Source organism: Coregonus clupeaformis, chromosome 17 (assembly GCF_020615455.1).
Source record: "Coregonus clupeaformis isolate EN_2021a chromosome 17, ASM2061545v1, whole genome shotgun sequence".
In the NCBI taxonomy this organism is placed as follows: Eukaryota; Metazoa; Chordata; class Actinopteri; order Salmoniformes; family Salmonidae; genus Coregonus; species Coregonus clupeaformis.
Window position 1 is genome coordinate 2167405 of NC_059208.1, and position 21498 is coordinate 2188902.

The window sequence follows — 21498 nt, forward strand, 5'->3', positions numbered from 1 at the left end:
AGCTGTTGGATGCTTAGAAATGCTCTTTATGTGGGCTCTAAATACTTTTTTATTTGATTTCAACTATATTTTGACAGGGAGTCATGCTGAGACCAAGGCCTATTTTACAGATGAGCCCTATACTTACAAAAATACACAACGAAAAGCCAAAAATATGGATTTAAAGCTACAAAGGATAGAACAGATAGAGAGTATTAGGTTATCTCACAGGGCACTGGAAAAAAGCCTATTATACTTCATTATTTAATGAACATATTTAAACACCTCAAAGGGAATAATGAGATGTCCTAAATCAACGTTGGGGGTTAGATGTCCATTAGTAATCTGTACTTGACTGAATGTTCTACCACATGGCGCTATTGAAATCCTACTTTATGTGAAGATAGACTCACAGCAGGTGTTGTTGTGTGGGTCACAGGTGTCCCAGGTGTTGTTGGGTGGGTCACAGGTGTCCCAGGAGTTGTTGCTGTGCCAGATTGAAACACTAACTTGAGATCCTGACTATCTACTGATCAATGGGAGATTTGCACAAAGTTGTGATTTGCATGTGCAGATCTCAGGTTAGGATTCAGCCCTCTGGTCCTGTAACCCCAGTAGGGTCTCCCCCCTCGGTAACACACGTGTCTGACTCAGCGAGGAGGAGTTAAGCAGCTTAGAGACAGTGCTCCCAATCCCACCAGGCGGACATGTATCTGCAAAGCAGGGGGGGTTACAGTACAGATCCTGCATAAACTCTAATAAACTCTATGTATGACTGACATTAGAGGGAGACTAAAACAACTGTCCTGTATGTGGGATTGTGTAACACAAAGACAGACTGAGACAGTTAAACAAACCTAGGCAACAGCAAGAGCAGAAATCTCTGTGTGGGACAGAGAGGGTGTGTGCGTGTGCGCCCGTTTGTGTGTGCATGTGTGTGTGTGTGTGTGTGTTATGGAAGGCCATAGGTGGAGCATTGTGAGAGTAAGGGTTAGGGTCAGGCAGGGATTACATGTGAATTTAATGTTCAGGATTACAGCCCAGCAATCAAACACTGACTGAACACATAACTCAGCCGCTGCATTACTAAACTCACAAAAACACATACCTCCCAGTATTAGTATAGTCAGAAGCCAGAAACCAAGTAATGGTTTATCCCAGGTAATGTCACTTGTGGTGAACTAGGGTTAATGGGTTCAAAAACAGAAAGAGACGTGTGAGGTTTACCATGCGTGAAAGCATGCATGCGGTTGTGTGTGTGTGTGTTGTGCCTGTGTGAGGTGTAGATGTGTCTGGCCGTGCAGGGCAAGGCAGTCTTGGCGTTCATCACTAATCTCGATGGCATTATCACAGCATGTGTCTGAACAACAGAGGAAATACTCTGCAGTCCTGAAACACCAATAAAAAACTCTCAGTCTGTTCCACAGCATAATTAGAGACTGGAGGAGAACACTCAGGACAATTAAAATCACCCTCCCTCTCCCTCCTCCTCCTCCTCCCCCTTTTACTGCATCTGTGGGCTCTATTCAATCAAACCCACAGTCTAACATCCTAATGGTTTTGGGTACTGTAAAAACAAAAGGTTTGTTGCATACATGCTGTAAAGATATACTTCATACATGTTCTGCAAACAAAGACTACCAACTGGGCACATTTGGTTGAGTTGTCAGCTAACGTGAATTCAACGTGAAATCAACAAAACAAATTCACCATGACATTGTATTTAGGTTAAAAGTTGGGTGGGAAAAGGACGCAATTTCCTTACGTTGATGACTTTTTGCAAATGTTTTGCTGAAATGACGTGGAACAACGTGGACTCAACCAGTTTTTGCCCAGTGGGTAGTAACATCTCTATCTCAAGTAAAGATTAGAGTAAGCATGTGGACAGCCAACTGTGAGAAGGCATTCACTTTATTTTCATTGCTATGATTTCTGTCCAGCTCCTGAGCCAAGTTTGGGTGTGTGTAAACAGAAACCCTAAAGGAGAAGAGCCGTGACAAACAGTCACTAATATTAGATACAACTTTGAGTTACAGTTAAAACAACAGCATGAATCAAAGTTCTCCAAAGTAGCCTGTTTCATAGCGGAATGTCTGGTCGTATTTAGTGTGTGTGCGTACATGTATGTGTGCGTGTGCGTGCGTGCATGTATGTGTGCGTGTGTGTGTGTGTGTGTGTGTGCATCATTCAGGATGGCACCACTGTCACTGTCTGCATTGGAATCCTCTCCAAGCCCAAATACGGTCAAACCACCCTGAGAGAGACTTTACTATACAACAACAAGCTGACGTCACCTAGCCCTGTCTCCCCCTGGCCCTGCCTGTCCTAGAGGGGTAGAGAGAGATGGCCAACACACTCCACTGCATCTACAGGCTGTAGACACCACAGAGAGAGATGGAGAAATATGTGGTGCATTTATTTAGAAAACCGTGTACAGATGTGAGTGAGTACAGTAATGTCTCCGAGTTCGTGAATAGAGTAGATAGGGGAGCCTGTCTGCACGTTATAGTTGATCTCACTGGAGTTACAGGAGTCAGAGTACACAGAGGAGGGAGCGGGGGAGGGACAGGAGGAGGGGGGGTCCTGGTGGTGCAGGACTGTGGTCAGCAGGGTTGACCCCTCCTTCCCCCCCACCTCTCTGACTCTTTCTTCACCCCCCTGTCCCTCTCTCTGTCCCTCCCCTGGCAGCAGTGAGCTCAGCTCCCCCACAGAGAGAACATTCAACTCTGACCCCTCCTGTCTAGGCACTCTGGGAGGCAGGGGGGGCAGGCACTCCTCAGGGAGAGGGGAGTGTCTGTCTGAGGGTTCTCTCTGGTTCCCCTGTTCCACATCCTCATAATCACGGTTCTCCCGGCGCCGTTCCCTTGTTTTCTTCCGTTTGCGTTTCCCCTGCTCCTCACGGTTCTCAAGGTTCTCACGCTCTCGGTTCTCGCGGTCCCGGTTCTCGTACAGCAGGGTTCCGGCACAGATGAAGATGAACAGGCCGACGCCCATCACGACAGGGCCGAGCAGTTTCATTCGCTCGCTGTGGGAGCTGCCTCGCCCACCCACAGGGTTAGGGGTGGAGCTTGCATACCCGGCCACGGCCACAAACATTCCCACCATCACCACGACAACGCCCGCTAGCAGCCACGCCCCAGGAGGGGAGCGGAGGCGGAGTCTGACTTTGAGCTCATCCTTCTGTCGCTGTGGGAAGCAGAGTGGGCGGGGCCATGTGGTTTGTAGGCAGGTTGTTTCAGGTGAGTGGGAGGAGTCTTGGGTGCAGACAGCGTTGACCGCTCCAGTGGACCCCGCTACTGTCATCCTCTACCACAGACTGGATAGACAGAGCGAGGACAAGGACAGGAGAGAGAGAGAGAGAGGACAAGGACAGGAGAGAGAGAAAGAGAGAGGACAAGGACAGGAGAAAGAGAGAGGACGAGGACAGGAGAAGTAATGGGGAAGAGAAAGGGGTTCAATCAGAGGGAGAGAAAAAAGACGGGGGAAAGGGTGGGGTGGAGAGAGAGGGATTGTTGAGAGTTCACTTTGTAAACAACAGGAAATGACAGAGGTGATAAGAACCCCAGGAGTTAATGAGATGCTGTATGTGAGTCTCTCATGCCTCCTTCTAAACTCCACTCTAGACTACCCTATACACAAGCCCGTTCACTGTAGCCGTCACATTTAAACTCGAACTAAATATTCCACAATAGCCTAAGGAAATACTAAAATAACGCACTGTCAAGACAAACATATCAATGGCGTCCAATTCTGAGCTAAATGGATAATATATGGTCCCAGAGGTAACAGTCAATTGACCCAGTCCCAGATGTGGCTTCTATTAGATTTCACATAAAGTCATTTCGTCTGATTTGGGTCTTTCCTTGAAAATAACATTCACTCATTCCGTCACTTCAACAGGGAACATTAATGCAAAAAAACAAGACATTTAGTAAAGAAGTTCAGAAATTGTAGATTTTACATACAATTATATTAATGATGGCATTAACATCAGTCAAAAACGTTCACCGAAGGTTCGACCTTGTGCAACATTGTAGCAGACCCTCGACAACTTTTCTCGAGGGAGCAGAGTTGCGTTGTCCGATTCCCGATACAAAGTAACGGTAATCTTTGTATTAATGGGTATCTGACACTAAATCCTTTTTGACATTAGGGATGTCTGAATAATGTTAAAAGTAAGTCAACACTATTGACAAAATACAAACAAAAATGAAAAAGTAACACTTGCTTTTCATATGCTGCGCTCTGATTTTCGATAACATTCCGATAATGGTTACTTGTCTCGATTTGGCTGTTGCTCCGTCGTGGACATTTCTTCGTCGCTCCTGTTGCTGACATATCTAAAACTATTTTCTCAACATGATGACCTTTATTTCTTTTGTCCCTACATTCATATGATCAATGTTGACTCTTCAGCACCCTCTTTAAATGTTTTCCCGGAGTTTCACCCCTCGACCAGGCTGCATATTAACATCTATCCAGCCTTGGTTTTAAGCGGCGAATAGGCTACAACGGCGCATGCGGGATCTTGGTCCTCATAAATTCCCGATGAGTAAATAGGCCTAAATGTTTCAGTTGCATTTTGACTTGACTCTATACTATGCGCACACTTTGCTTTTTGGAATACAGTTTGATGTTTCAGAAGCACTAAGTCAGAGTATAAAGCTCGGTGTGTGTGTTTTTGGTTTTACTATCCTTGTACTATCCAACTAGGGACATTTTGCTGGACCCCACAAGGAAAAAGGCTATTTTAGGTTTAGGGGTTGCAGTTAGAATTAGGGAATAGGTCTAGGGGGTTAAGGTTAGGGAAAATAGGGTTTTGAATGGGAATCAATTGTTTGGTCCCCACAAGGATAGTTAAACAAACATGTGTGTGTTAGTAAGATATGCTGTGTCTGGTTGTGTGGCTGAGGGGTCGTGGGAATCTTTGGCTGGTTTGGGCCAGTCCCACAGTGATCCTAGTAGTTATTATTAGTTAGAACAGCAGAATACTTTGGGGGGGGCTTCAGGGTGAAGAAGGGAGGAGAGAAGAGGGATTGATAAATAGAATGGGTGTGGGGCTGGATGGAGAAAGGTTTATGACATAACCAGGTGTGTGTGCGGACGGGACAGGTGTGTGCTTAGGTGTGGCGTCAGTTCCTGTGAATCTGAGGCAGTAACAGGATACAGACACATTTACATTTTAGTCATTTAGCAGACGCTCTTATCCAGAGCGACTTACATGAGCAATTAGGGTTAAGTGCCTTGCTTAAGGGCACATCGACAGATTTTTCACCTAATCGGCTCGGGGATTAGAACCAGCGACCTTTCGGTTACTGGCACAACGCTCTTACCCACTAAGCTACCTGACCACAGATCAGTGTTGTTAACAGATCAGAAGAGTGAATAACCAAGCCCTCAGGCAGTGTGCACATTAGAATAATATACAACACCAAAGACTGTATTTCATTTATTCCATTCCACTCACACACACACTCCAGCAAACATGCACCTTCACAACTGACACCATCTCACAAGTCAACAGCACTTATCAATTCCCCTTAAATTAAAATACATAAATACCGGTTTCGAATATAAACAATATTGATGATAAACACATTTAAGCTCATTGCAACACACTTCCAAGGTATCGCAAGGATGACATTGACAAAAAATCTTTAAATGATTAATTCCTCAATTCAATTAAAAAAAATACATTTTTAATTTCTTGGAAAAGATTGGTATTGATTTGCATAAGCTTCCAAAGAACCACTTCTTATTGGGATACAGGGTGTGTCACGACCCCAGAGCTATAATACACTATTTACACTGCGTACACAATAAATCAATCAGACCAAATGAAACAGTAAACAATATTCACTCAGAACACATTGATGATTTTCTTTTCTTTCCTTTTTTACATTCCAACTTCATTATCGTTTGACCATTAGCTCTAAAGCAGGTCCACAGAAAAACATCTCTCTTCAGTTGAAATAGTCCTGAAGTCCAGCTTTCCTTAAAGTTCCAATGCTGTAACATTTTTCCTTTTAAATAAACATCTGACTGACACATACATACACACACAAATCAATCCTCTCCCTCCACCCAAGCCTTGAGCCGTGCCAACCTCTTCCTGCCTTGGCCCTGTAGAGACATGTATCCATCTGATGGAGAGAGGTAGAACTACATGGTGCTTTTCTTTCACAACAAAAAAATAAATCAAGAAGTATTCAAGGAAAAACATGTACCGACTATTCTTGTTCCATTTGCTCAGGGCTGAGCACCATTTCCTCACAATTTAAAATAAAAGCAGATATTAAAAAATAATAATATTAAAAGGTAGACTCAGCGGTATGACGTAGATGCAGAAAGTAAACAGCATAGTGGGTCAATTTCCGCAAACAACTAAGAGCGTTGAAGTGTGAGGCTCAACTTCTCCGCTGTTTTGGTTCCCGGTAGCCAGGGAACAGCGTGAAGCGAACCCATGCACATGTGCAGATCACAGGAGGCTGCTGATGGGAGGACAGCTCATAATAATGTCTGTAATGGAGTAAACGCAATGGTATCAAACACATGGAAACAATGTGTTTGATGAGTTCAATGCCATTCCACTATTCCGTTCCACCATTACAATGAGCCCGTCTTCCTCAATTAAGGTGCCACCAACCTCCTGTTCCGCAGATACTGTGGTGAGAGCGAAGTCTTGCATCTCGCTCATCTCAATATCTGTGGAGCTGCTCGTGGCAACATCATTTCGCTGAGTCTAACTTCAAATCAAATTCAATATCAATACTTTTAAGATGCCCACTGCTAATTTCTTATTCATTCAGAAAACAAACATTTAAGTTAAAGGGGCAATCTGCAGTTGCTATATACATTTTTGGACATATAAATTAATGATATATACCCATTGATTCTTGAAGAATATCTTATAAATGCCTCATGAGCTTAGTTCAAGAGTCGTATCCCATCAGAACCCAAAATAAATGATTGTTTTACTTCAATGTTGCCTCAAAACATGGTTAAAACTATAATTTTGATGATGGTTCTGTCTATGAATTTGAGTGGTAACATTTCTCCGCTTTAATATTGTTTCAACTCAGGATTGCCCCTTTAAATTATAATTGTTGCTATGTTACAGTATAAAACACTTTCTTGGGTTGTCTGTGCCATCTGTCTGACAGATAAGATCTCAATTGCATACTCCTCGCGTCCTCTCTCCTCGTCTCCTTCTGAAAACCCATTGGAGAAGGTCAGAGGGGCGGGACCTCTGGCTTTCGCATCCAATGGGTTTTGAGAAGGAGACGAGGAGAGAGGACGCGAGGAGTATGCAAATAAGATCTTCCCACAGACACCACAGGTACATCCTCTCTGTATCCTCTCTATTCCTCTACACTGACGTGCAAGAACTGGATAGGTGAAAGCAGATTCCTGGTGGGCATCCATCACGTTGCTCTGACCTATCCTACGGCTCTGATCAGTGCAGATGAAGATCAAAGGGGATAAGGTGAGGAGGCAAGGAAAGGAGATGAAACTTCTCTAGACTATTGAGATACAGCGGTCGGGTATGGGAGGAAGTGAAGCGTGAGGGTGCGTCTCACTCCTCATCAGCATTCTTCAGCATGAGTATGGCGTTGTATATCTTGAGGGCGGGGCCTAGTTTGATTGACAGGATCTTGACTATGTCTGCTTGGGTGAGAAGCAGGAAGGCCTCTCCGTCTATTTGCTGGAGCGACACACAGAGACACAGAATAAGCTCCAACACAGAACGTGTGTGTGAGTGTTTGAATGTCAATGGCAGAATTTAATTTCACTTGGTTGCATTGTCATAGGATACACCAACCAGGAGCAGCAAATGAGAGGAGTGCTCAAACCCCAACTGATTCACACAGTTGGGGTTTGAAGTGGTAGTTCTTACCTCTGTCCTGAAGGTGGCAGCGTGCTCTTTGCAGCCCGGGAGCCCTTTGACAAAACTGGCCACCTGACCAACAGGGAAACAAACATTAACACACACACATACACACATAAATAAAAACGCAATAGGATACACAAAGCTATTGTATTGGCTGTATGTGTAATGTATGTGTTTTGCACAATATGTGAGTTTGTATAGTATGCGTACAGCGTGCCTGTACATGTTTGTATTGCTTATGTCCTCATGTGTGCGTGTCTGACCTCGTCAGCGGTCCAGGTTGAAACTCTCTTAGCAGTGAGGCCCAGGACCTCAGGGAGCAGCTGGCAGTGTTTGTCCCAGCACAGAGCCACCCTGTGAGGGGGAGAGGAGGAGCCACCTGGGGAGAACACTGACTCATGGAGTGCCTGCTGGAGAGACAGGGGGTCTGGGGGAGAGGGAGGAGAATTGAGCTGTTCATATCTTCAATAGACATGCACAGACAATATATTAACCATACAGCATTACACCCATTCTCTATTTCTGGGAGGAGAACCTTTACCTTTCCCATCTCCACTCTCCTGCTTGACGAAGTGCAGCTTCAGATACTTTGGGACTGGAGCAGACCTGCTGAAATACAACATACAGTGCCTTCGGAAAGTATTCACACCCCTCAACTTTTTCCACATTTTGTTGTGTTACAGCCTGAATTAAAAATTGAGGTTTTTTTGGTCACTGGCCTATACACAATACCCCATAATGTCAAAGTGGAATTATGTTAAAATGTCTGAAATGTCTTGAGTCAATAAGTTCAGGAGTAAAAATGTGCTTAACAAGTCACAAAAATAAGTTGGATGGACTCAATCTGTGTGCAATAATTGTGATTAACATGACTTTTGAATGACTACCTCATCTCTGTACCCCACACATACAATTATCTGTAAGGTCCCTCAGTCGAGCAGTGAATTTCACACACAGATTCAACCACAAATCCAGGGAGGTTTTCCAATGCCTCGCAAAGAAGAGCACCTACTGGTAGATGGGTAAAAAAAAAAAAAGCAGACATTGAATATCCCTTTGAGCATGGTGAAGTTATTAATTACACTTTGGGTGGTGTATCAATAGATCCAGTAACTACAAAGATACTGGCATTCTTCCTAACACAGTGGCCGGAGAGGAAGGAAACCGCTTAGGGATTTCACCATGAGGCCAATGGTGACTTTAAAACAGTTACAGAGTTTAATGGCTGTGATAGGAGAAGGATGGATCAACAACATTGTAGTTACTCCACAATACTAACCTTACTGACAGAGTGAAGGAAGGAAGCCTGTACATAATACAAAAATAATCCAAAACATGCATTCTGTTTGCAACATGGCACTAAAGTAGTACTGCAAAAAATGTGGCAAAGCAATTAACTTTATGTCCTGAATACAAAGTGTTATGTTTGGGGCAAATCCAATACAACACATTACTGAGTACCACTCTCCATATTTCAAGCATAGTGGTGGCTGCATCATGTTATGGGTATGCTTGTAATCGTTAAGGACTGGGGAATTTTTCAGGATAAAAAAGAAAGGTAATGGAGCTAAGCACAGGCAAAAATCCTAGAGGAAAACCTGTCTCAGTCTGCTTTCCACCAGACACTGGGAGACAAATTCACCTTTCAGCAGGACAATAACCTAAAACACATGGCCAAATCTACACTGAAGTTGCTTACCAAGAAGATAGTGAATGTTCCTGAGTGGCCGAGTTACAGTTTTGACTTAAATCTACTTGAAAATCTATGGCAAGACCTGAAAATGGTTGTCAAGCAATGATCAAGAACCAATTTGACAGAGCCTGAAAAATGTTGCTAAGAATAATGGCCAAATGTTGCACAATCCAGGTGTGGAAAGCTCTCAGAGACCCAGAAAGACTCAAAACTGTAATCGCTGCCAAAGGTGCTTCTACAAAATATTGACTCAGGGGTGTGAATACTTATGTAAATGCAACATTTCTGCATTCATTTTCAATAAATTAGCAAACATTTCTAAAATCATGTTTTCACTTTGTCGTTATGGGGTATTGTGGGTAGATGGGTGAGAAAATCTAATCAATTTTGAATTCAGGCTGTAACACAACAAAATGTGGAATAAGTCAAGGGGTATGAATACTTTGTGAAGGCACTGTACTCTCTTAGTAAACCAACAAAAAACACTCTGCTCCAACATGCATTTCAGAGTTTGGTAGGAGAGAGGAGTGTGTGCCTTACCTCTTGGCCTTGGCTCCGTCGTGGCTGGGCTCGGTTGAGCCCCCTGGTGGCTCACTCTGACTGCTGCACCCGGATCGTTCGCCCTCGACAACCGTTGCCCCCCTAGTAACACTACCATAGAAACAACTGTTGCCATAGAAACAACTCCACAACTCCAGACTTGATTTGCAGTACGATAACAAAAGAAGGCACTGAAGCAGAGCTCTCCAAACCCCTTCTGTTACATGTTCCACACATACCTGGTATGAGGGGAGTGGTCTGCAGGCTCGGGCTGCTCTGGCGTGGTGGGGGTGTTTGTCTGGGTGTGTGAAGGAGGGTCTGGCCGTCGCCCACGGTGATGAGGCCCACTCAGGGTCATAGGTCGTTCTCCACTCAGACGGTCTGGTACCTGGCCCTCCCTGTTCAGGTTCATCTCAGAGTACGGACAGCTCACCCCTCTACACACACACACAAACACACTAGTTCAGAACAGGAACACACATCACCTTGCTCACAGATCACAAGTCATTGTATGACGTGTTTTGATAACAAAACTATTTTGACAGTTTGTGTGTGTGTGTGTGTGTGTGTCTGTTACTGACGTGTAGTGGGTTCCGTAACGGGGTCCTCGGATGTGGCCAACCCCATTGCATCCTGGGGTAGGACAGCCCTGCCCTGGGAGGACCAGCATATCAGTAGAGCCTGAAACACACCGCAGAGTTACTACTATTAGCTAGTACTACACACACACACACACACACACACACATATACACAGAGACAGAAACATCAGAGAGAGTGACCTGACCACACACACAGACATACACTAAATAGTGTTTATGTCCCCATAAACAGACAGCTAGCTACAGCAGCTGTGTAGAACCAGCATCATTTTAACTACACATATTTTTTCTGCATGCCACTTCTTGCAAACCTTACACTTTGGGACTGGTTGGAAAATATTTGTGGGTTTTAGCAAAGTCATGACCATGTCGATTTTTTGGAAGTGTGTGTGTGTCTCACCATTGGGGGGGTGTTGTAGGGGATGACTAGTCTTCTGACACCAGCCCACAGGGTGCAGGTCTGGGCAGTCAGCGTCCACCCAGTAGTCATACTCCTCACTCCAGCCATCAAAATGGATCTGAGAAAGACAGACAGGGTTACACACACACTACTCCACAATAATCATACTGCACTCTCACACACAGCGTACCCTCAATCGGTGGTCCTCCACCTCGGCGATGGTTGTTACACGGATGAGCATGGGGTTCCTCTTATCGACGGCTTCCAGCTTCATTCCAGCCTGGAACCCATGGCAGGGACGCTACAGGACACATTCAAGAGTTAACATCATGATTGATACAGATGGATTAATTTGCATATTTGTAGCTGATATAAATAAAGAACGTCAGACGACCCAGCACAGAGCCCAGGGGAACTCCATGTGAAAATCCCCCAGGCATCCCAATCAACACCAACAATATAATTTGCATGTGTCACAGGTTTGACTGTATGTGTGTTTGAGAATGTGTGTTTGTGTGTCTTACCAGTTTGAAGGCACGTGCAGGGACTGCCTGTGTCCCAGTCTCCTCCATGTATTTATCCCAGGAAAAACTCTTTGGGTGCTTATACTCTGAGAGGGGAAACCACAACACACCCTTATACAATGTTTTATGGTGTATCCAAATAAAGCGTTGAAATATGTTTTGTGTGTGTGTCTCACCAGCAGGGGTGGTGAGGGTTAGCTCAGCCTCCTCACAGTAGCCTACAGGGTGGATGTAGGGACTGCTGGCATCACACCAGTAGTCATAGGTGTCGTCCCAGTTGTCAAAGTGTATGAGGAGTCTGTTGTCAACAGCAGCCGCGATGGACGCTACGCAGATCAGATACGGGTTCTTCTTATCCACCGCCTCCAGCTTCATACCCGCACGGAACCCTGACGGAGTCACCGACTACACCCACAAACACCCACATAGTTCATGTACAAACTTACTTGAACAGACCTAAGGTCACCAACTAATTCACAACACAAACACACGGTTAATGGATCCACACAGGCTGTCAGGTAGGCTCACCGTGTTGAGGCTCTTGAAGAGGTGTTTGGGGGCCAGCTGACCTCTGCAGTTCTTCACATACATGTTCCAGTTGAACTCCCCATCCTTACAACCTAGACACAAAAGGTTGAAGGTTAAAGTTTTGTCCAGCAGCAATTGTGCAGTCGGTAGAATATGCAATGTGTGTCGGGTGTGTGTGTATGTGTGTCTGGGGTGTGTGTGGGTGTGTGTATGTGTGTGTGTGTGTGTATGTGTGTGTGAGGTGTGTGTGGGGTGTGTGTGTGTGTATGTGTGTCGGGTGTGTATGTGTGTCGGGTGTGTATGTGTGTCGGGTGTGTGTGTATGTGTGTCTGGGGTGTGTGTGGGTGTGTGTATGTGTGTGTGTGTGTGTATGTGTGTGTGAGGTGTGTGTGGGGTGTGTGTGTGTGTATGTGTGTCGGGTGTGTATGTGTGTCGGGTGTGTATGTGTATGTGTGTATGTGTGGACCTTTGGGCAGCAGCAGCTTGTGGCCCATCTTCTCACACCAGCCCGCGGGCTTCACATCCCAGGTGTCAGCATTTACCCAGAAGTCATAGCATTCTGGATAGCCGTCGAAATGAAGTCTTATCCTATAACCCTGGACCTGAGACAGAGAGAGAGAGAGGAAGGAACGCAAAGAAACGAGGGAAAGCAAAGGGTTAGTTGTTAGAAAACAGATTTCCCCCTATATTTTATTGGTCTGACCTGTTAAACAGACACATACCTCAGCAACACTGAGCACACAGAACAGAGAGGGGTGACAGGGGTCCAGTCCTTCTAACTTCATCCCCACTTTGAAGGCATTCCTGCTCTGAGGGAACGACTGGTGCTGCGGGACACACAGATAACACTCTTTGACACGTCTGTACAACTGTTTGAGTGTGTGTCAGCGAGAGAGCGCATGATAAAGTGTATGTGCCACACCTCCTTGAACAGTTTAAGGGGGGCAGCTATAGCCTTCTCCTCCTCCAGGTAGGAGGGCCAGCTCCAGGGTCGCTTCTTATTGGGTGGGGCTGTCACTGGGGGTGGGACAACGAAACAGTCACCAATCAGTGACATGAAAACCAGCAGGATTGCAGCACTCATGACCCCTGGTCTACCTGATTGGACAAACTTTCTAGCCCTTGTCATGAACAACAAATCCATCCTCTCATCTATCCATTCTCTCATCTATCTATCCCTCCCATCTATCCATCCTTTCATCTATCGATCTCTCCATTTATCCATCCTCTCATCTATCCATCCTCTCATCTATCATCCGCTCATCTATCCATCCCTCCATCCTCTCATCTATCCATCCTCTCATCTATCCATCCTCTTATCTATCCATCCTCTTATCTATCCATCTATCCATCCTCTCATCTTATCCATCCTCTCATCTATCCATCCTCTCATCTATCCATCCTCTCATCTATCCATTCTCTCCCTCCCCTCATGTAATAATAGTACATACCTAGCTTGGCCAGCTTAGCAGCTCTCCTCCCTTTGACAACCTTGACCTTGTCCTGTAGAGAGAGAGACAGTGACACATCAGCAGGAGAGCTGCCACACACACACAACATTACTCTGCTTTCCAGGACCAGCGTTGGTGACATATTCTATCATCACCTCTTCCTCCTCCTGGTTGTCTTCCTCTTCATCACCAGAGTCCATGTAGATCTTCCTCTTTTTCCTCACTCTTTTCCCCAGTCCCCCCTCCACCCCCTCTCTCTCCCTCTGCTCCCCGGGAGATGACCTAAACACACACAGAACAGAGGTCATTCTGTGAACTATGCTCATGTGATGACTGTTTCGGGTCTTAACTGTTACTACTATCAATATGCTTTCTAAAATACAGTACAGTAAGAATAGCTAACACCTTAGAGTGGGAGTCTTTACCTGCCACTGGAGGTCTGGACACAGATGGAGCTGCAGTATTTGCCCTGGAGGAAACTCTCCAGTGGTCCGGAACCCCCACACGACCTACAGCTAGCCATCGCAACCCTGGGGATCACCTCTGCACTGGAGCCCACCTCCGCACTGGGACCTACCTCGACACTGGGGCCCACCTCCACACTGGGCTCCTCCACAGTGGGACCCTCCTCTAGAGACAGAAGCACAGGGCCTTGAGCTGGGGGAAAGAGAAGAGTAATATTGAAGCTTTGTAGAATTCAACGTTGAATGTGGGAAATGTAATGGATTCTATGGCCCCATCTGCAGAGCACCCAGTATGTAGTATGCTAATATACACAGTGCTGACATAGACTCATAGCTCTGATATAAATACTACACACCTGTATTATAAACAGTCATAACTATGTTATAACCCCTATGTAACCGTATGTTTACATTACCCTTAGGTGCAGGTGGCTGGACTTCCTTGGCTGCAGAGGAGGCTGCGCTGCTCTCTGATTGGGCCTCTGGTGGAGGGGTGGGCCTTTGCGACTGGGCGGGGTTCTGGGGGGCTAGCCCTGCCTCTTTGACCTCTGGCTCTGTCACGATCTCCAAAGTTCCAAACTCTGTCATACGGAACTGAGAGACACCAGTTAGTCACACACCTGTCTGTAGTATCCACACACACACACACACTCACTCACTCACTCACACACACCGTACCTTGATGTCGCTTCCGGGCAGTGTGGCGATGCCGTCCTGCCAGTCCAGAGCGCCCATCATGTCAAACTCCGCCCCCTGGGAGGGGCCATCGCTGGGCGGGGTGTCAGTCATCTCTCCCTGCTCTCCTCCTCCTGCACTGACATCAATCAATTAAATCAGTCAGCCAGTCACGTGTTCGAGCGGTCACCGCCTTTCAAAATGTGTTGCATTATGGGGATAAAAATTGTCTGACTTGTGCCTACATGTCGACTGCACGAACTTGACAAAAACCATGTGATCAAAGTTGCATTCAAGTCGCTGCTGTTGCTTCTCACCAACTGCACCATGTGGCCATCGTCTGGCTAGTGGGAGGAACTATAGGCACTATCTGTCAACCAATCATTAGGATGTTTTTAGTTGACCCACGTGAACGTGACCAAAGACGTGACTGAAACAGAAACCAACTTTGCTGCGATTCTAAAGCTATAGGGGATACTATGATATTTGAGACCTCTCTCTAACCAATTAATTGCACACGTTATGTTTTCAGTTTGTGAGTGTGTGATGAGGGTATAGAAAAGTTTATTTCGACTTTTATAAAGAAAAACTTGTATATACAATAGCAGGTATGTTGACACTGCCATGTTGATCTGAGCCTTTCTTTTGGAAAACCATTACTAGGGCCGGGACGATACTCGTTAGTATCGTGGCAAGGAAACAAAGCACAAAGCAGTTTTAACTTCTTTAGGAAAGCAGCCCTATAGTTGGAAACAAACAGCATTGTCATCCAGAGTCACATTTATTTATTTTCCAAGCTAGAACACAATATTTTACATACAGCAGGTTTTTAAAGAACCAAAGAATTTAGTCTGCTTCGTGTTTGAATTTTTAGTTAGACTTCCTACTCAAACACACCCAATCAATCAATAACCATACAGGTGTCACATCCAAATTACCTGGTACCCCGTGTATATAGCCAAGTTATCGTTAATCATTGTGTATTTTTTCCTTGTGTTATTATGTTTTCTATTTTTCTCTCTGCATTGTTGGAAAGGGCCCGTAAGTAAGCATTTCACTGTTAGTTTACACCTGTTGTTTAGGATGCATGTGACAAATAACATTTTATTTGAATTAAGACAGCATGCCCGCTTCAGCAGTGGAAGGGGAAAAACTGCCACATGGCTATTTACATATCTGCCTGTCTTTCATGTTAAGACAAGATGTGTGGGGTGTTTGTTCATGCAAGGATCTGGGATAGACTAGGCATTTACATTTTAGTAATTTAGCAGATGCTCTTATCCAGAGCGACTTACAGTTAGTGAGTGCATAAATTTTCATACTGGCCCCCCGTGGGAAACGAACCCACAACCCTGGTGTTGCAAGCGCCATGCTCTACCAACTGAGCTACAGGGGACTACTAGGCCTGTCTGTATGTTCTCAGAGTAAAACTGAGATTGAGAAAAATCTGTCAAATGGATACAATTGTCTATCTGCGTGTTTTAGTTAGATATAAGATATATACGTCTGTATCTATGTAATGTTTTTGCACCATGTACTTTCGGGACCACAATGGAAATAAGTCACTGACTTTATTTTGCTATCCCTGTTACGTTTTGAAAATGAATGTAGTGTGTGTATGTATTTTGTTTAACTGGCTAATGAAAACAATCAATCAAATTACATTATCCGAAAAGGTGTACTCGAAGAATCTTCGAATATCCCTGACACAAAAAGTACAGGTACCTGCGAGAAGTCAACCAACGCGTGCAAGTCGGTACTAAAGAACCGCATCCCATCGCCGCTAGAGGGCGACTGTAGGTTGACTGTTGTGGAATACACCATGCACTTATATGAAGCAAAACAGTAAATATTTTACTTTTGAAAACTAAATATCAAATAATAAATGCACAAGCACTCCTGCATGGATTAGCCTAGAACACAAGTATTGACAAACACCGTGAGAGACGTGTCAAATACAAGTTAAAAGAACAAGTTCAGCTTTTCCTTGTTTTAACAGTATCTTATTAAATCGGTTGTTTGCATTGACGCGGACAACAGAGATGGTAGAATAATCAATTGTTTTAATGAAAACAATGTGTTCTGCACAGAAAGGTCGAATTTACGTGTGTTTTAATCAAACTAAGATCACGATATAACGTTTTCGCCTCGACGCTGGTTCAACACTATATTTTGGTCAAATAAATGATTTGTTTGACTGAAATAAACGAATGGGAAGTAAACAATAAAGTGTGCTGTTCGACATCTGTCAGTTTACGTTCCCAAGTTTAAACCTCGAATTTATTCGACCATAAATAAAGTGTTCGTGCGCCCATGATTAGCATTCGTCTTATACAAAATGGCGGAGCATAGGAAGAGGCCACCAACACGTTAAAACTATGTAAATGACTCAAGTTATTTATTAAAACACATAATGCAGAGACTTGTCTGTCAAATAAAACCAAATATATACCCTGCAATTTCATATGTTAGTGTTTTCCCTCATCATGGCCATTTTCTTTACTTTCCCCTTGTCTCGGAATGTCAGCCAGCTAGCTACCAGCTAGCTTGCTAACTGCTTCTGGCTAGCAAAGCGTCACTACGATTCAATTCAAACGGGTAGCTAGACGGCTAGGAACTGGGACTAGCATTGTGGCTTGGTGTAGCGAAGTAAGGACAACCAGTAATAAATAAGTTTCCAGGTTTTGAACGTTAGAAAATGCTTAGGAACGGACTTCTACAATAGTTGGAATAAATAAATAAATAACCGCCTATACACTGCGTTATTTGTTCAAGGCTAAACTATAGAATTGCTTTCTTTTAATTTCTTCAATAGAAACTTGACTCTCCGATTTATCTTTACGGTTTTAAATCACAGTACAAATAATAAGAACCCGTGCAAACTATAAAACGAACGATGCTTTACCGATTACTGTTGTTATTTGCAACATGTAATGTATAACGGCGATTATATTGTTTGAAAATTATGGAACTCACCTCGTTTCTGTTTTAACTCTTATTTTGAGCTGGATAGTGGATGCAACACGCATGCGCTCAATGAACGCTGCCTGACAACTTTGGATCTCGGTAAACTTGAGCACACAACTATTGATGGTCGATAGGTACAGCAAGACGGACGCTTAGAGTGGACATATAGTTTATTAAATATTGTATTCATGCCTTGGGACTAGTCTTTCTCCCTCGTGTATTTTCAGAATCTCAGAGAGCATCAAATCGGAGCGCAGGGGCGTGCAGCGTCTGTTTGGCGTGGCGCGCGATTTCCATTGTGGTCATGTCACTGTATGCCGTCAATAACTGTTTACGTCACCACCAGTCAATATTGGCCCCATATGTTAAAAGAAAGTTTGACAGTAGACTAATCATAAACCCAACTTCTAGCTGTTTTATGAACGTGGCCACACTTCCTACCAGTAATTCAGCTAAAAAGTAAGAGCGGTCAAGCCTAGACGCCAAATAGACCTACAGTAGTTAGACCGTAGTATTGATTCCAACAAGGCCTATAGGCTATCAGCTCTTATCGGTTTTAAATTGTAAAACATGATGCCTTTTCATGTTTGTTATCCATGCCCAATCAGACCAGACGTCCGGAATAGAAGCTCTCTGACTTTGCTATTTTAAGGGTTAATTAATAAGACATTCCTACTGTTCTTATTACAAGTGAAATGTTGGACTGGAGAGCCTACTGTAGTCTATTTGGCATTATAAAATGCAGGCCTTCAATGGGAGTGTGTCGCCTATAAATAAGCCTGCTGTTTCCTGTCGCTACCGCTAGATGACAGTATAATGCTGTTTTCTGACGGATTACAGTGTAACATCTCAGTTTCCCAGTCACAAACATTTTTCTCAACATCAGAAGAACGACAGATGCAAACCATGAGATGGCCTTCAGGGATAAAGTGGCCGACACGAGGGTAAGAGGACTGTTTACTCGGATTTGACACAGAAAAATCTGATTACGTGCCATCCGGGCAGCCGTGGGTCAGATATGGACGCTGTTATAATAAAATACGAAATCATCAGTTGTCGTTGTTGGCGACTATAAAGCAAAAGATATCAGCCTATCATTCCTATTCAGCGACTGGTATTTCATTTATCGTGAATGGCAAATGCAACAGATGATGATCACTCAGTCTGTGCAAATGAAGGTCTTCTGTCCTTTGCTGCTCCCCCGCAGTGCGCATCCCCTGCAGAGCCTGTTGGAGTTCTGCCATGGGAGCTTTTACACCTGCTAAATGATCCACGGTTCAGTTGACAGTGCTGTCACGGCTTTGCTACTGTGTCTGGGTGGCTGATTTGAGTATAGCCTAGGTCTATGATATGTGATATATTACTCTCTCTTTCTCTCGATCTCTCTCCCTCAGACCGTGCTTGTGCACCTGCTGCTGTGCATCGTCATATTCTACTCTCTCTACTACATGATTGGGAGTGTGTGTTTCGGCGCGTTCAGGTGCGACACTTTTCTTTTCCTCTCTCTGCGTGCACGTGTGGTTATTGGGTAAGTGACCTTGCTGGAACGGTGAGCCGTCCTCACGCGGCTTCTATAAACCTGGTGCCAGGTGACAGAAGAGAGGGGGAGAGATTCGTGGAATCCACAGCATCTATTGGTCTGTTTTCATTGATTGGAATGACAGTCAGTTTCAACCACCCTGGTTCTGTCCTAGCTCCTCCTTTTTAATATCCTATGTGTTTGTTTGTTTTATCTGCTGTTCTTCTGTTTGCATTCAGGTTGGATCACTTCGATGGACTTATTCCCTTTGACTTTAAGACTGAACCAACCAATTTGGAGTCCAACTCCAAATACCTGGGTGAGCGAAGATGTGTATGGTAGTGTTTGTGTGTCAGCAGGTAGCCTAGCAGTTAAGAGCATTATGCCAGTAACCAAAAGGTCACTGGTTCGAATCCCTGAGCTGACTAGGTGAAAAATTGGTCGATTTGAGCAAGGCACTTAACCCTAATTGCTCATGTAAGTCGCTCTGGATAAAAGCGTCTGCTAAATGCCTAAAAGTTTTTTTTTAAAGGTGTCTGCGCGTGCGCATGTCCTCTACAAATGGTTAATGACTTATACTGTTGTTCCAGTGAACCTGCTGTCCATGGAGTTGACCTATTTCTGCAGTGGTCTGCTGTTTGCTGCCGTGGTGAGGAGATGGGTCTGGGACTACGCTCTCACCGTCACACTACTGCACGTACTGCTCACCAGCCTGGGTGAGGCACACACACACACACAGAGAAATACATACACATGCCTGAACTCACTCACTCACACACACACACACACCCTGGCTTAACTCAGAATAATCTCTCGCTGGCAGAGGTGAGTGCTCAGGGCCAGCTTTGATGACATCAGCACAGGACGGGAAGTGGGGTTAGAGTTGAGAAGCAGTTGGGGCCAAAACAAGGCACATATATTGACCCTATCCCTTGGTCTTCTTTAATTCCCCTTCGTCATGTGTAAGGACTGGATTGGATAGGTCTAGCTCTAAAGCAATACGATGTACACTTCACTTACCTTAGTTCTGTGTGGTATATTACCTGTTTGTAATGTGTGTTTGTAATGTGTGTTTGTAATGTGTGTTTGTACTGTGTGTTTGTAATGTGTGTGTTTCAGTGATGCTGGAGTTTCCCTTGGTATGGCAGTGGTGGCTGGCCCTTGGTAAGATCTACCTCACCCTCACTTCACCTCACCCACAGAAACCTTCTGAGGAGTTATAGACTAGTAATTGATTATGTCTCTTCTTTATTAATGGTTTTGTGTGTGTGTGTGTGTGTGTGGTTGTGTGTTTTGTTTGAAGGCAGCGGGTTGTTTCTGATGATCTGCAACGGTCAGCTGATAGCTTACTTCACCTGCCAGAGTGACCAGAGTTACCCAACCTTCAATAGCTACTGAGTACACACACACACACACACACACACAGAGACCAGAGTTCTTTGCTGTGAGTCAGGTGGAAATGGAGGGAAACCAAATGTTCCTGTTGCCTTGGTTACCTGTTTGATTGTTGCACTTCGTTTCTGTTGTTTCTGTATTATATTTCTATGGACCGGTTTCCCAGACACCAATTAAGCCAAGTGATTCTCCACTGAGCAAGCTTTTGAGTCCAGGAAACCGCTCTTATATGTAATATCTGTGTTCTGTATGAATGTTAATCATGTCATTTATTATCTTAGACCTATTAAACCAGCTGTAACCTCACACACCTGGACTGGCTCCATACACACACACACACACACACACACACACACACACACACACACACACACACCTGTTTTACCATCCTTGTGGGGACCAAACAGGTGATTCCCATTCAAAATTATATTTTCCCTAACCATAAATCTAACCCTTACCTTAACCCTAACCCTTAAACCTAACCCTAATTCTAACCCTAACCCTAAAATAGCCTTTTTCGTGGTGGGGACAGGCGAAATGTCCCAAACTTTTCTGAATTTTCCTTGTTTTAATATCCTTGTGAGGACTTCTGGTCACACACACACACACCCTAACCCCAACCCTTACCCTAGCCCTAATCTTATGTTGTTTTTAAAATATATATTTGTTGTATTCTATTGTTTTATGGACAGTGATAGTACCACTGATAGTTGGAGTGTAGAGGGGAGGCAGATACAGAAGAAGACAGGGAGGAAGGGCTGAGACGGGATTCGTACCCATGTCGCCAGGGGTGTATGTGTTCCATAGTCTGAGGGGTTACCACTAGGCCAGACTTTGACATCTTATAGTCAACCCTAACCCTAACCTTGGT

General features: G+C 44.5%; 3 protein-coding genes across 8 annotated transcripts; 1 reads left to right on the plus strand and 2 right to left on the minus strand.

The window, feature by feature from the left end:
* Positions 1–1016: 1016 nt before the first annotated feature.
* LOC121542420 lies at positions 1017–4461 on the minus strand. The gene is made up of 2 exons (XM_041851816.2): positions 4208–4461; positions 1017–3295 (listed from the first exon to the last, which is right to left on the minus strand). Exon 2 carries the CDS (start codon positions 3280–3282, stop codon positions 2395–2397), a length of 888 nt encoding a protein of 295 aa, XP_041707750.1. The 5' UTR covers positions 3283–3295; positions 4208–4461; the 3' UTR covers positions 1017–2394.
* Positions 4462–7278: 2817 nt separating this feature from the next.
* Positions 7279–17790, minus strand: LOC121543235 (lethal(3)malignant brain tumor-like protein 4). 3 transcript variants are annotated; one of them, XM_041852986.2, is made up of 21 exons: positions 17723–17790; positions 14750–14885; positions 14488–14665; positions 14033–14264; positions 13763–13889; positions 13608–13659; positions 13079–13173; positions 12879–12983; positions 12623–12758; positions 12157–12248; positions 11805–12033; positions 11629–11714; positions 11295–11405; positions 11105–11222; positions 10685–10784; positions 10343–10540; positions 10104–10214; positions 8412–8476; positions 8134–8297; positions 7877–7939; positions 7279–7684 (listed from the first exon to the last, which is right to left on the minus strand). In XM_041852986.2, the coding sequence occupies exons 1-21, from the start codon at positions 17773–17775 to the stop codon at positions 7556–7558; spliced, it is 2580 nt and encodes an 859-aa protein (XP_041708920.1). In that variant the 5' UTR covers positions 17776–17790; the 3' UTR covers positions 7279–7555. The 3 variants fall into 3 exon arrangements, with proteins under 3 accessions (XP_041708920.1, XP_041708919.1, XP_041708921.1); XM_041852985.2 differs by having other exon boundaries at positions 8412–8479; XM_041852987.2 differs by having other exon boundaries at positions 8412–8479; positions 14750–14880; positions 17723–17782.
* Positions 17791–18553: 763 nt separating this feature from the next.
* LOC121542421 (transmembrane protein 244-like) lies at positions 18554–20926 on the plus strand. Of its 4 annotated transcripts, none has more exons than XM_041851817.2 (6): positions 18554–18657; positions 19108–19241; positions 19472–19551; positions 19823–19948; positions 20352–20396; positions 20536–20926. In XM_041851817.2, exons 1-6 carry the CDS (start codon positions 18625–18627, stop codon positions 20628–20630), a joined length of 513 nt encoding a protein of 170 aa, XP_041707751.1. In that variant the 5' UTR covers positions 18554–18624; the 3' UTR covers positions 20631–20926. The 4 variants fall into 4 exon arrangements, with proteins under 4 accessions (XP_041707751.1, XP_041707752.1, XP_041707754.1 ...); XM_041851818.2 differs by having other exon boundaries at positions 19108–19193; XM_041851820.1 differs by having other exon boundaries at positions 20540–20630.
* The last annotated feature ends 572 nt before the right edge of the window (positions 20927–21498 follow it).